This window comes from Galeopterus variegatus, unplaced genomic scaffold, assembly GCF_000696425.1.
Source record: "Galeopterus variegatus unplaced genomic scaffold, G_variegatus-3.0.2 Scaffold3347, whole genome shotgun sequence".
Classification (NCBI taxonomy): Eukaryota; Metazoa; Chordata; class Mammalia; order Dermoptera; family Cynocephalidae; genus Galeopterus; species Galeopterus variegatus.
Genome location: NW_007729458.1, coordinates 110,882 through 125,833, shown reverse-complemented (window position 1 = coordinate 125,833; position 14,952 = coordinate 110,882). Strand labels below are relative to the sequence as shown.

The 14,952-nt window shown below is 43.1% G+C and overlaps 1 protein-coding gene across 2 annotated transcripts in view; it reads left to right on the top strand.

Moving 5' to 3' along the window:
• DARS (aspartyl-tRNA synthetase) overlaps nucleotides 1–14,952 on the top strand; it is a 90,638-nt gene that overhangs the window by 24,300 nt on the left and 51,386 nt on the right. For both annotated transcript variants that reach the window (XM_008584721.1, XM_008584722.1), the window contains one exon: nucleotides 10,823–10,925. In XM_008584721.1, the coding sequence (XP_008582943.1) occupies nucleotides 10,823–10,925 (103 nt within the window). The remainder of the gene's footprint in view (nucleotides 1–10,822; nucleotides 10,926–14,952) is intronic.

Genomic DNA, 14,952 nt, shown 5'->3' with positions numbered 1-14,952 from the left:
GGGCGCAACACCGAGGGTTGTGATCCCGTTGCCGGTCCCCGGTACAGGCGCGACACTGAGGTTTGCGATCCCGTTACCGGTCAGTGAAAAAGACAAAAAGGAAAAAAAAAAAGTACAAAGTTCAAAATCCTATCTAAGTAATCAAAACAAGTTATCTACTTCGAAGATAGAATGGTGGGACAAACATAGGGTACATACTCCCATTCAAAAAGGGGGAAATAGGTCAAAAGAAAGGTGTAACAGGTCCCAAACAGTCCAAAATCCAGCAGGGCAGGCATTAAATCTCAAAGTTGGTAAATCTTGTACCTTGACTCCATGTTCCATGTCCTCTGCACTGTGGTGTGGGGGTTGGATCCCCAAGAACTTGGATAGCTCCAGTTTTATGGCTTTCCTGGTCTTAGGCGATGCTTTAGCTCTCGCAGGCTGGCATTGCACACTGGTAGCTCTACAATTCTGGGCTCTCCATGGCAGTCCCGCACTCACAGCTCAACTAGGCATGGCACTGATGGGGTTTCTCTGCTACAACTTTGACCCCACGTTTCCTCTGGCCTTGCTCTGGTGAAGGTTCTGTGCAGTGAATCTGCCCATGTGATAGATCTCTTCCTGGGCCCCCAAGGCTTTTCCATACATCCTTTGAAATTGGAGTGGAAGCTCCCAAGCCTTCAGAGCTCTGGCATTCTGCAGGCATGCAGATCTGACACCATGTGCTTGCTGCGAAGACTTCTGGCTTGTTTTTTCCAAAGCTGCAGGTCCAGCCACATCTGGGGCCAATTTAGCTGTAGTTGGAGCAGCCAAAGCAGCTGGGGTGCTGGTGCTGGAAACAGGTTCTGGAAGTGGTCCTGGGCAGCAAGCCTGTGGAGGGCACCTCAGGCCTGTTCCTCAAGACCATTCTATCTCCCTGGGCCTCTGGAAGGGTTGGCCCCAGAGGCTTCTGCAATGCTTTCAGGGCCTTTTCTCCCTTCTTTTGATAATCTCTTTCTTTTGTACTAATCTTAGCGTCATTGCATTTTGCTCCTGAAAATGCTCTTTGCTTCTCTACCACGTGGCCAGGCTGCAAATTTTCTAAATCTTTACACTCTGCTTCCCTTTTAATTATGAATTCTGGCTTTATATCATGCATTTGCCACCATAACTCACGTGTAGGCTGTTGCAAGTAGCCATGCAGCATCCTGAATGTTTTGCTGCTTAGAAATTTCTTCTGCCAGATACCCTGGCACCTTGAAGTTCCACATCCCATAAAACTTTTGAGCATGAACAGAATGCAGCCATGTTCCTTGCCAGTTCATAGCAAGGGTGATTTCTGCCCCAGTTTCCGTTAAGTCCCTCCTCATTTACACCTGATATCGTCTCAGAATGGCCTTTACTGTCCATACTTCTATCAGCATTCTGGTCACCATCATTTAACCAATCTCTAAGAAGTTCCAAACTTTCCCTGGTTTTCTTGTCTTCTAAACTCTCTCCAGCATCTATGCTTTTTCTAGCCTGTCCTTCAAATTCCTCCAGCCTTTGCCCGTTACTCAGTTCTGAAGCCACTTGAACATTTTCAAGTATCTGTTATAAGCAACACCTCACTCTCCACACCAATTTTCTGTATTAGTCCATTTCTGTTGCTTATAATAAAATAAATGGAACTGAGTGATTTATAAGAAAATGACACTTATTGCTTATGGTTTTAGAAGCTGGGAAGTCCAGAGTTCAAGGAACACATCTGGTGGTTGTGTCAGTGACCCAGGGGTCTCCCATGGCAGAAATGGTGGTGCAGAGAGACTCTCTTAATGCCCTCAGAACCACTCCCCTGACCACCATTTTTAATCCATTCACTATAGCATGGTCCTACAATCACCCCTTCAAGGCCCCACCTTTCAGTTACCATAATAGGATTTCCCACACTCAACAGTTACAGTGGGAATTAAGCTTCTAATATATGTACTTTGAGGGACACAATTCAATCAATCCAAAACAAGGAGCTGAAGTACTCTAAATTGAAAGAAAGTGAGCCAAAACGCCGGGTAGCGATCAAGTTTTATTAAAGGAAAAGAATCTGCTGGGCTGCGTTCAAAATGGAGGGCAGGCGGGGCTGCTCTCAAAATGAAGGACAGCAGCAGGCCTGGGGGTGGGAGAGCTTATATAGACCGTAGGGGGCCGAGGGCTAGCTGAAGAAATCAAGGAGGGGCATTGTACCCATACAGGAGCAAAAAGAGTTTCTATTTCGCAGAAGTCAAGAGGCTTCTCATAAAGGGAAGGAGGGAGGGGTTGGGGGCCATTTTGTGCTTGGCCTTGCCTAAAATGGCGCTAGTTATGTTCAAGATCTGTCATTCCTGCCTTATAAGTATAGGGAGAAGGGAAAAGGGGCAGAGGTCTCATTCTTCTGGAGCTACTTCCTGCTGAAGATGGGTGAAGATACGAAAAAAATAAAAGATTTATGTTGGCAGGTAAAACATTTAGGTGGCAGGGTATTGGTCTTGTGTGGGGAGGCTGTATTCTTCTGGGGAAGGGTCTCTGATTCTGAGGGGCTGATATCCTCCTCCCATGAAGAATTTGGCGACCTTTTGGTTAGTGAAAGCCTGCATGCGTTCCTGTAAGAAACTAGAGAAACACTGAAAGAGGCAGGGACCAAGAAGAAGGATAAGTCCCATCATGGTCAGGGGTCCAACGTGTTTTTGTCCTGAAGTCCTCCCTAATCACTATAGCCTAGGTGAGTGGTTTGGGTGAAGCAGAAATGTTGTTGTCAGAGGTGGGGCACCGGACTCCAGCAGAATGTCCTCTGGAAAGAGCTATCCAGTAGTTTTTACCCCCGTAAGAACATGATGTGACAGTTGTCTGGTCATAGCATGTTGTGGGAACGTATGTCAGGGATGTGAATGTGTCCTGTGGGGTTCCCCCGAAGATTCTGGGTGGCAGACCCAGGAGGTTGGAAGGTGTCCTTCCACCCACCAAGACCTTGGTTATACATTGTGAACAGGGTGTGGCATATGTCTCTATTAGGAAAAGAAGCAAGAAGAAGAGAGAAGGCAAGTGTTCAGGGGCTGAGAGGTTGAGATGGTGCATAGTAGAAAAAAGGAGTAGAGGGTAACCTTGTCAGGGTGTAATTGCAGAGGGTGCCCTATCAGGCTAATTCAGTTACCCACTCAAGGATGTCTTCAACACTGGAGGTGGCAGGTCAGGACCAGTCTTGGAGCAGCTCCTGTGTGCAGGACGTGAAGCAGGCCTGAAATAATCACCCGGGGGAAAGATCACCCTTCTTCTGGGATTGGGGGAAGAGCAGAGGTCCTGGAGATTTTCAATTTTGTGTGTCCTAAAATGGATGAAGTGTAAGGAGATGTTGGGTTGGGGGTTGAGCAGAGGGACCCCTCTGGCTTGGTGTTAACAGATTCTTTGGGTAAAGTCTCAGGTGCTAGTTTTACCAAGGATAAGTAATACCAAGGGCCTTTCCTAGTACTTTTACTGCCGTGGGGGTGGTGAGATGTACTGTATAAGGCCCTTCCCAACACAGTGAGTGGGGATTTTGGATTTGGGTTTTATATACACTTGCTGTCCTGGGCTCAATTTAAAGTCTGAGGGCGTGGTGGGGAAAGGATGAGGTAATAGAAGGTTGCCCTGTTCCCGAAGAAGATCCCTAATGAGTGAAAGAGTAGGGAGATACTGGCCTAAAGGCAATGAGCTGAAGGGAGAGGGTGAGAGTGAAGGGTCTACCATACATAAGCTCAAAGGAGCTGTGGGCTTGTGGGGGGCAGCTTACAGGCAAATGAGCGCTAAAGGGAGAAATTGGGTCCAAGGGAGGTGAAGTTCCATGGACAGCTTGGTGAGGTATGTTTTTATGAGGTGATTGGCTTTTTCTACTTTGCCTGATGACTGAGGCCGATATGGTATATGTAAGTCCCATTTGATATGTAACACCTGTGCTGTGACTTGTGTAATCTGGGAAGTGAATGCTGGGTCGTTATCAGACTGGAGGCTGGTGGGCAAGCCAAAACGAGGGATGATTTCAGAGGTGAGAGCGTGCATTACTGCTGTAACATCCTCTGAAGTGCAGGGAAAGGCCTCAATCCCACCTGAAAAGGTATCTACTAAGGCTAGAAGATAGTGTGTCCTTTGGTGGGGAGGCATGTGAGTAAAGTCAGTTTGCCAATCCTGACCAGGAGTGTATCCTCTGGCCTGGTGGGTGGGAAAGGACCGAACTTGGAGGCCACCTTGATTGGAGCAACAGGTACACAAAGGACAATTTTGAGTGATTTGTTTAAGTAACTTGGCCATATGAGGAGAGTAATATAAGGGCTGAAGAAGGCATAGTAGGGGTTCATAGCCTATATGAACTGAATTATGGAAATCTAAAAGGATTTGCTCAGTTTATGTGGTAGGGACGATAGAGCGACTGGAGATAGTATACCAGTTGTCCTTCCTCTCTGCTCCCAACTATTGGAGGTATTGTATTTCTTGAGGTGTGTATTGGGGTAAGGGCATAGGGGCCATGAGAAGGACCTGAGCAGGAGAGGAAGAGTGGGGGCCTGGAAATTGAGCAGCCTGTTTTATGGTTAGATCTGCCAGTTTGTTTCCCTGGGCTATGAGGTCATTGGAGGTTTGGTGTCCTCTGCAGTGTATAACCCCAACCTCCTTTGGGATTTGTGCAGCCTCGAGAAGTATCTTGATAAGATGTCCATTTTTTATGGGCCCTCCTTGCGTGATCATGTATCCTCTCTCCTTCCATATGGCTGTGCAGGAGTGTAGGATGTGGTAAGCATACTTAGAGTCAGTGTATATATTGACTCATTTGATACTTGCCAGGGTGAGAGCACGGGTGAGGGCAATGAGTTCTGCCTGTTGGGAAGTGGTGCTAGGGGGGAGGGGAGCAGCCTCAATAGTTTGTGTTAGATTTACTGTGGTATAACCTGTCCGGGGGGCTGGTATGGAGGTGGCACTCCTATCTATGAACCATGTATGTTGGGGCCGCAGAATGGGATGCAGGGAGATATGTGAAAAGGGATTGAGAAAGAGGTCTAAGGACTCCATGCAATTATGTTCTAAGGGTTGTGAGTGTTTTGGGATGAGAGTGGCTGTATTTAAGGGAGGGCAAGGTTTAAAGGGAATTTTCCGTGAAGGTAAGGTGGGTAAGTTGTAGGTGGAAAGGGGAGAGAATTGACATGGCCTTATGGCTGAGAAGTCTTGAAGGTGATGGGGGGAACAAATGACTGTTGTCCAAAAGTTAGTTTAGAGCTTTCTTGTGCTAAAAGGGTGGCTGCCACCAAGGCCTGCAAACAGGTAGCCCATCCCCGGGCTGTGGTGTCTAGTTGTTCAGAGAGGTATGCAACCAGGGAGAAAATAGCTCCTGCCTCTTGTCCCAAAAACATGACCACCAATCCTTGGGTTTTGGTCATGTATAGGATAAAAGGATGAGATAGGTTTGGGAGGGATAGAGCTGAGGCTGCGAGGAGAGTGGCTTTTAATCACTGGAAGGGAGAATGAATGGGCTTTGTGGGATCTAAGGGAATGGCAGGATCCCCTTTGGCTGCCTCACAAAGTGGTTTTGCTGTCACACCAAAGTTAGGAATCCATAGGCAAAGATACCCTGCAAGCCCCAAGAAAGAAAGGATTTCACCCTTTGTGGTAGGAGTAGGGAGTTCAGAAATTAGCCACTGTCATTTCTCTGGTGTTGGGGGTGAGGTGGACTCCCAAATGGGTAGCTGAAAGAGAAGAACTTTGGGCCTTGCTGGGGGACACTCGATATGCCCTGGAGGCCAGGAAATTAAGAAGAGCAATAGTGTGGGCCTGTGACTCCTCACAGGAGGGGCTACAAAGGAGGAGGTCATCCACATATTGTATTAAAGTGCTAGAGTCAGAGGGAGCTCAGATAAGTCTTGTGCTAACACCTGGCCAAAAAAGCGGGGGCTGTCCCAAAATCCCTGGGGCAAACTGTCCAAGTAAGTTGTTGGGAACAGCGCATGTCAGGATCAGTTCCAAGTGAAATGAACAGTTTTTGGCAAGGTGGGTATAAGGGGATAGAAAAAAATGCATCTTTGAGGTCAAGAAACAATTGGGGTTATGGGTAACATGGCCACATTAATGGCCCTGAGGTCTTGAACTAAATGGTATGAGCCATTAGGCTTTATAACTGGAAGGATGGGTATATTAAAAGGTGAGTGGGTAGGCCATAAGAGATGAGAAGGAGTTTGTGTATGATAGGTTTTAAGCCTCTTAGGTATTTGTTAGCGAGGGGGTATTGTGGGACATTAGGGAACAAAGAGGGGTTCTGCAACTTAACAAGGATAGGTGAATGGTGCATAGCAATGGAGGGAGAAGAAGTGTCTCCTACTATGGGATTAACCTTGTCCAAGGGGGAGGAGAAGGTGGAAGCCTCAGGGGCCAGGTCTGGGGCGACCTGTAACCAGGAGTATTGTAGCTGGAGTTAAAGTGTTTAGGGTTAGAGTAGCTTTGAATTTGAAAAGAATGTCCTATCACAGTAAGGTGGCTGGGCATTGAGGCATTATTAAAAATTTGTGTGTGAATTGGGTGTGATGTAGGGTGCAGGAAAGGAGTTGAGTGATCCCTGGGTGGTATTCTGATCCCATGACCCCTACTATTGTGATTAAAGGATGGGGTTGTTGGTACTGCATATTCCAGAAAGGTAGTGTAAGTGGCCCCTGTTCAGAAAGAGATCAGCTTACCTGCTATGAGGAGAGTTACCCTAGACTCATGTGTGGTGATTTCTGTGGGGGCCTCAGGCCCTGGGCATCATCAGTCCTTCTCCTGGGCAAAGCCAAGAAGCTCTGGTAGGGGTGGCCGTGAAGCCAAAGGCTGTGGGTTGGGGACTGGGCCACTCCCTCTCTGGCAAGCGGAACAGTCAACCCCCCAGTGACCTGCCTGTTTGCAGTGAGGACAGGGTCTGGGAGGGAGCCAGGGGTTAGGACAGAGCCGTACCCAGTGGCCCGGTTGACTGCATTTGAAGCAGTTCCCTGGTGGCTTGCCCCTAGAGGCAGCCAGCTTTGGGGTATGTGAACCATGGATAGCATTATCCAGGAACTGGTATTTGACCTGATCTCTTGTAACGATCTTTCTTCTCCTCCTCCTCTCTATTGTTAAAAACCTTGAAAGCTGCATTGAGGAGGTCTTGTTGGGTGGTATTTGGACCATCCTCAAGTTTTTTTTAGTTTTTTCGAATGTCAGAGGCTGATTGGGTAAAAAATGAGAGTGTAAGAGGGCCATGCCTACAGGGGAGTTTGGGTCTATATGTGTGTATTTATGTAAAGCCTCAGAGAAGCAGGTTAGGAACTCACTGAGATTTTCAGTGGATCTCGGTGTGATTTTGCTAAGTTTGTCATAATTGACCAACTTGTGAGTAGCCTTTTGGAGGCCATAAATCAAGTGTGTGATCATGTTATCCCAGAGATTCTGATCCCCGTTGCCAGCCTGGTAGTCCCAATTTGGGTCCATGCAAGGTACAGCAACGGCTTCCACCGGCCACCTGTTATTTTGAGCCTGTATCTCATCTGCCTGTTGTTGGGCCGTTATCCAGACCCGTTCCCTGTCCTCAGCGGACAAAGTAGTAGTGAGAATCATAAAGATATCATGCCAGGTGAGATCATAAGACTGGGTGAGATATCTGAATTCCTTAAGGTATGTGTCCAGGTTGGACTGGAAAGATCACAGTCATTTTTCAATTTGGGAGAGATCAAAAAGAGAAAAGGGGATATGGACCCAGACAATTCCCTCCATCCCAGCCACCTCATGGAGGGGATATAAAGGAGCCGGAGCTGAGGTGGAGTTGCTACCTGACGAAGGGGGAGAGGGAGAGAGGTTAGGTGGCTGAGGACGAGCATCTCGAGGCCAGGCAGGAGGAAGAGAGGGAAAAGGTGAAGGGGCTGGTGAAGGATCTAGAGCATAAGGAGGTGGTTGGGGAGCAGAGTGATCTGACAGATCAAAAGGTTGATCCGAGTTCGGAAGGGGAGGTCAGGCATTAGCTAGGAGAATTTGAGACATAGGACAGTTTTGACAGAGAGAAGGACACGTTTGGAGATAGAAGAAGGCTTGAACATAAGGAATCTCTCCAGCCTTGCCCTTTCAGTGACAAAAATTGTTCAAATCTCTAAGAGTATCTAAATTGAGACTGCCATCTTCTGGCCACTGGGATCCATTGTCTAGTTTGTACTTAGGCCAAACCTGATTGTAAAATGAGGTGTTCAGGTTTAATATCTCCCTGAAAGCCAAGAGGTTGGCAAGGAGACAGCCTGGAGGCGTAGAGTGCGGATTACAGTAGAAAATTAGACATTTAGGTTTAATGTCTCCCTGCGGGCCCGGGGGTAAATTGGCCAGGAGACAGCCCAAAGGCATAGAGAGTGGAGGTTTGGATTGTGAGGATCCCATTTATAGGGTGAGAAATGGGGTGATCAGTCCCAGTAGAAGGAGAGTAACACCAAGGAGTGTCCTCTTTGGTGCATGTCTTCTTTTTGAGAGAGGAGCCACCGCCCAGCTACAGGAGCGTCCTCCGATAGCTAGGGGGCACAAGAGGGGTTCCCTTGGCCAGGCACTTGGGCTTGATAGTGAGTAGACAGTAGTCATAGAGAGTAGTTGGGGGAACCCATAGAAATAGGACAGACCCATTGACTCACCCTGAATTGAGGTCGATGTTGGATGCATTGTCCTGAAACAGCAAAAGGAGATAGTCCCAAATGTATCTGGTTTGGCACGTCCAGGAATGGCGGCTGGGGGGGCAATCAACCCAAGAAGGTATCCTCCAAAAGTCCCGGCCAGGACCCTTCCGAGGTTTTGGCACCAAAATGAAAGAAAGTAAGGCGAAACGCCGGATACCGATCAAGCTTTATTAAAGAAAAAGAATCTGCCAGGCTGAGTTCAAAACGGAGGGCAGCCAGGGCTGCCGTCAAAATGGAGGACAGCAGCCGGCCTGGGGGTGGGAGAGCTTATATAGACCATAGGGCATCAAGGGCTGGCTGAAGCAATCAAGGGAGGGGCATTGCACCCATCCAGAAGCAAAAAGAGTTTCTTTTTTTTTTTTTTTCCTTTTTGTCTTTTTTTACTGACCGGTAACGGGATCGCAACCCTCAGTTTCGCGCCCATACCGGGGACCGGCAACGGGATCGCAACCCTCGGCGTTGCACCCGCACCGCGCTCAGCCAGTGAGCGGGAACCAGTCTCCACATGGGATCCGAACCCTCGGCGGGAGCACCGCTGCACTCCCAAGCGGCGCACTCTCCAGTGCGCCACCGGGCCGGCTCTTTTTTTGTTTTTGTTTTTTTTTTCAGAAGCAAAAAGAGTTTCTATTTTGCAGAAGTCACGAGGCTTCTCGTAAAGGGAAGCGGGGAGGGGTTGGGGGCCATTTTGTGCTTGGCCTTGCCTAAAATGGCACTGTTTATGTTCAAGGTCCATTATAAATCATCGTTTAGCCTAGCACTATTGTATGCACATTACCTTCCATTTCACACTAACATTCTTTTCTGAGTGGGGTAACATCTGGCTGATTCCAGAAGTAGTTCCTAGGATAATGTCACTTTGATCCATCTTCAAGTTTCTCTGGGTGACACCTTTGTCCATGCAATATTTTGAAATCCTTTTGAATTTGTTTAGTTAATACAACTTTCCTTTTTAAAGATATGACTTTGTTACCACATCATATGCTGAAGGAAAAGGGAAGATTAGAGTGTCTTTTTAGTAGTAAAAACCTGTCAATCATATGTTACTCTGAAATCAATAGATTGTCTATGTGTTGACACTTTGTTTGCAACTTGTCTTTTTTTACTCATGATTGCTATCTGATTTACATTTCAAAATACTGTTATATCTGCTTCCGTTTTTGCTTTCTTTCTTTTTTTTTTTTTTTTCTGGAAGGCTAATTCTTAATGTAAAAGGTAATTCTCAGTTTAAAAACCAAAATCTTCTTTTGGTGTTTTGCAAGACAATCTGATGAGAAAAGTGGTCTTGAAGATGTTTAACTCGTTTTTATGAGTAGTTTCCCAGAATTTGATCAAAGACTTAAAAAGGATCTGCTTTGGAGGAAAAGGGATGTCACAAGGATACAAAGTTACTGAAATCTGTTATAAATAGTATTTTTCAGAAGGTTAAAAATAAGGAATGATAGTTCTTTATGAAAGGAGGGGGAATTAAGAGGCCCAGGATATAAAAAATAAAACTGGTACAGGATATAAAGAGAATGATCTTTTATAGACAGAGTAAGTTATTTGGAGTAAAAAAAAAGTGTGAAGTTATAAAGGATGAAGAATTAGAAAGATGATAAAGGAAAAATGAGGAAAATGGAACAGGAAAGGAATTAGCCTGTCAATCTAAATGCTTTTTAAAATGCACTTTGGTAAAAAGGAAGAACTCTGTAGATGGACCACCCCCATAGAATGCTTGTGTCGTTGTTATTAAGCACTTCATTAGTACTTTTGTGGTTATGTCATTGAAGCTCCGTTGGTGGTTAGTACAGTGCCTTTGTCTGTAGAATATACTGGTTATTGAATGGATGTTGAAAGTGATCTGAACTTTGAAATTTAAATACTTGAAATTTGTTTAATCAATGCAATGACAACATAATTTTCTTGATTTAGAATATTTTTTTGAAATTGGTGATTTGTCTTTGTTCTCATAAGAAACATATTTAAAACACTTTTTGTTACTCATAATAGGAACTTGGGTTTTCTTTAAAGTTGAGTATGAGTATTTTGGCTGTAGAAGCCAGATGGATACACCTGTGTGTACATGCCTGATGAGTATAGTAAATTTTTGCCCAAGTTTGAAGTGGAGAAGCATCTTCCTTCTTTGTAAAACCTGAAGTAGCATGTTCTTAATACACTTGTGATCCTTCTGTCTTATTCAGGAAAGCAGTGCTTCTTAGTCCTACGTCAGCAGCAGTTTAATGTCCAGGCTCTTGTGGCGGTGGGAGACCATGCAAGCAAGCAGATGGTTAAATTTGCTGCCAAGTAAGTAAGCAATTATATCCTGTTGTCAGAATAAACAATGGTGGGAACCAAGACTCCCAGGGGTTTGGACCATTTTCATACATTAACATCAATGCTTCGTTTGTTTAAAAATGTAGTTATTTAAATTGTCAGTTCAGTGTTGCTGAATACATTAAACTCACAAAAGAGAAAATGTGGAGCACAGGCTTGAAATTCATTTGGAACTGCTGAAGCAGCATTCTCTACAGACAAGTCACATTTACTTTCAAGTGGAGTAACAAAAAGCCTGGCAGCCTCAACACAGTAGAGCGACTTTATTTTGTTGTGTTTGTTGAGCTTCATTTCCTCCCTCCCTCACTCAGTTTGAAATTTGCATATTGAGCAACAAGTTTTCTGAGTAATAAGAGTATATAAAATAAAAGTGCTCAGTGTATAAAATAAAAAAGTGTAGTTTTGCAAATTATTCCCTCTGTAAGGAAGTAAAACAAATGTTATAACCTGTAATAACTTTTAACTATGATTCCTAAAGGGTTTAGGAAAAAAAAGGTAAAACTTGCTTTGCCCTCAATAAAAAAGGTAAATCTTGCTGTCTGGCTCAGAGTTCCTGTAGAAGCGTGTTGTTTTGTTCAGCTTGCAAGAGGCAGGATGTAGAGATAGAAGTGTGGTTGTGCATGCTGTGGCTCTGAAGTAATGAGAGTAGTTGTACTTGGTAGATGATGATGTGACCGGTTTTGTTGTGTGTTTTTCTCAATCAGAATTTTATTTCTTTTTTTGTCTTTTTGTCTTTTTCCATGTCCGGCAACGGATTGCAACCCTCAGTGTTGCCCCCGTACCGGACCGGGGACCAGCAACGGGATCGCAACCCTCCGCGTTGCCCCCGCGCCTCACTCAGCCAGTGAGCGGGAACCGGTCTGTATGTGGGATCCGAACCCTCGGGCGGGAGCGCCGCCGCGCTTCCCAAGCGGCGCACTTATCCAGTGCGCCACCGGGCCGGCCCCAGAATTTTATTTCTATGATAATGATCAAAGAAGACATAGGAATATGGGTGGTGTTTACATTTTAAGTAATAGAGTAGTTTTCATAAGCGTAAATATTTTTTAAAAGAAAAATGTCAGTGTTATCCACCGGGCCGGCCCCAGAATTTTATTTCTATGATAATGATCAAAGAAGACATAGGAATATGAGTGGTGTTTACATTTTAAGTAATAGAGTAGTTTTCATAAGCGTAAATATTTTTTAAAAGAAAAATGTCAGTGTTATTTTTTTTATAAATTATCTCTGCTTTCAAAAATGGATTAATATAGATGGAATTATGAATTTTAGAATTAGAAAAAAACTAAAAATGACCTAATTCAATATCCTAATTTATGTTTGGGCCCTCCCTGACCTCCCAGTATGTTTTACAGTGGATGCTCAGCAACTGGTTTGGTTTAGAGATTTATTTTATCAAATTCAGTTTTATTATACCATAGTAACTCATGCACTCAGGTTTAAAAACTTCAGTGCCATGAATTACACTAATTCATAGATAAATTCAGTAGTATTGGTACTACTAGTCCTTAGCCCCACCTCTCCTTATCCCCCAGTCCTGCTGCTCGGACTGCCACTTTCATGTCTCCTACCTGTGTCTTCTGGGAATTAGGTTTTCTCACTTACATCTCATAGTTAAGGGTGTGGAGTGCATTTGTCATCCAGCCTTCTGAGATCAATGTTTATCCTATGAAGTGGGACAGAAACGAGTTTGATCTCTAGAAATAAGTGTTATCTACACAGAGAGACTTCTATAAAAAGAAGAAAAGGTGGCCCTGGAAGCCACAGATATGTATGCTAAATTATATTTAATATACTGAAAAATACTGGAAAAAAGTCAACCTCAAATCAACAAATAATTTTCACAGTTTTTGTCTTTTATGTATTAGTTTGGTTCTGAAAACATGTGAAGCTGGCAGTTTTATATAGAATATATTTTTCCACTCAACTGCATTATAACCTCAGTGTTCAATTCCTAAAGAAAAGATTCTAGTCTAAAAGTCTTTTGAAAATCCCACTTACCCAGAATATTCACTGAGAGGCATTTTACTGACAGATGGGCAGTCAATCCATGTGACGTCTTTAGAAGTATACAAGTTAAAGTAGTCCACAGATAAGTTATTTTCACTATTTTGGATCTTTTCAGAAACTCCTGGGACTTGACTAAGTAACAGCAGTTGACCATATCAAATGTCAACCAAAGCTTACTCGCTGGAAGAGCTACTTGCAAATGGTCTCCCAAACAGCACTTAGTTCACTAGTGCCCCCATAATATATCAATTAAAGAAAATCTTTCATCCAAATGGGATAGTATAAGGGTGATCTTTCTTTTTGGTAAGGGAAGAATTTAGGTAATTTTACCAAGATTTCATAATTCCTGAAGTGGAACTCAGGATCAGTCAAGATCCAAATGCTGTTCTGGTTTAACAGTTATGACTTGATTTTTTTTTTCCCTTAAGCGAAGAACATATAGCTATTTTTAGTCCTTTTTTAAAATGGACTTTATATAATTAGCTACATGTGGGAAAAGGTTGAGCGGTTGCTAGTTATAAAGCCTTTGGTTATATACAAGTGAATAGAGCCAATTTTATACAATAGGCTCAACATGTGGTACTTAGATTATTATTATTTAACTTTTGGCATTAGTATGTTAAGGAATCGAGCCTAAGTAATTAGAAGTAGGTATATTAATGGCTTTTGCTACCTTGTGAAAAAGGAAAATTCTAATGACTAAGATTCCGGTGAAAAATGATGAGTTTTTAATTTTTGTGTTGGTTGCTAAGCCAATTTTCTTAGGAATATGATTTCATGCTTCAGATGGGTCCGTCCGCTTGTCATTATGTGGTTTTAGGCTATACTACTAAGGTTATTTAGAAATCTGATCCTTCTTGGTAATTGATGTCTAGGGCACATGTCCTTTCTGAAAGAAAGCCAACATTATGATCTTTATATTCAAAATATCAATTTTTAAAGAAAAAAATGAAGGCCAGAAAAATTTTACTTTGAAAATTGTTACCTGCTCTATTAGTGGATAATAAATCAATTGAGGTTGTAATGTAAAATCTAAAGAACTTTTAGAAATTATTTAGGAAAAAGATGTATGGGTTTTATCATCTTTCAAAATCCTTTTCCTAAAAATTATTAGTACTCATTAGGCATAACATAAACAGTGTGTTTTATTTAAAATGGGTGTGCATCGATTCCATCATGTAAACAAAGATTAAGGTAGCTTTCATACATTTATCTTTGAGGTCACTTGCTCTGGCAATACTGTTTGGTGAGCATGCACTTTTATAAAACGAGAATCTAAGGTGTGAGTTTATTGTTGAATCATAAGCAACAATTAAAATAAATTTCTCTATTTGATATTAACAAATGAAGTGTAAGAATTTTTATAACCTGCCGTGGTCTAATTATATTCACTTATTGTTGTTATACCATACTGCAAAAACCTTAAGCTCACATGGATGTTCTATGTTTTTAAGTGTGAAGGGTGATTCAGTTTTCAAATACGGCACCACAATGAAAGTAATACTTTGATTATTTACCAAAATTTAAGAAACACTTAGAGTAAAGTCTTCTGTTTGTGTCTCCAAATGAGTTTTTAAAAATATTTGGTTTCAAAATTTTTTGTCTGTTTTTAGTGTTGTTCTTTATCATTTCTGCCATATACAATTTGGGATAAAACAAAATAGTTCAGTCATTTACTAAACTAATATTTTTTTTTTTTTTTAAATTTTTTATTTTGTCAATATACAATGTATATGATTATTATGGCCCACCACCGACACTTCCCGCCCTCCTCCCTCTCTCCCCTCCCCCCCAAGAATGTCCTTTCCGTTTGTTTGTTGTAACAACTACAAAAAAAGTATAGTTGTTATATCTTCTTCCCCACCCCACACCCCCCGGTTTTTTTTTTTGTGTGTGTGCGTGTGTGTGTGTGTGTGTTTGTGGGTAAATTAATTTGTTTAGTTGTCCTGTGCTGATTGAGGGGCGGATCAGCTGACCTTACTGTGTC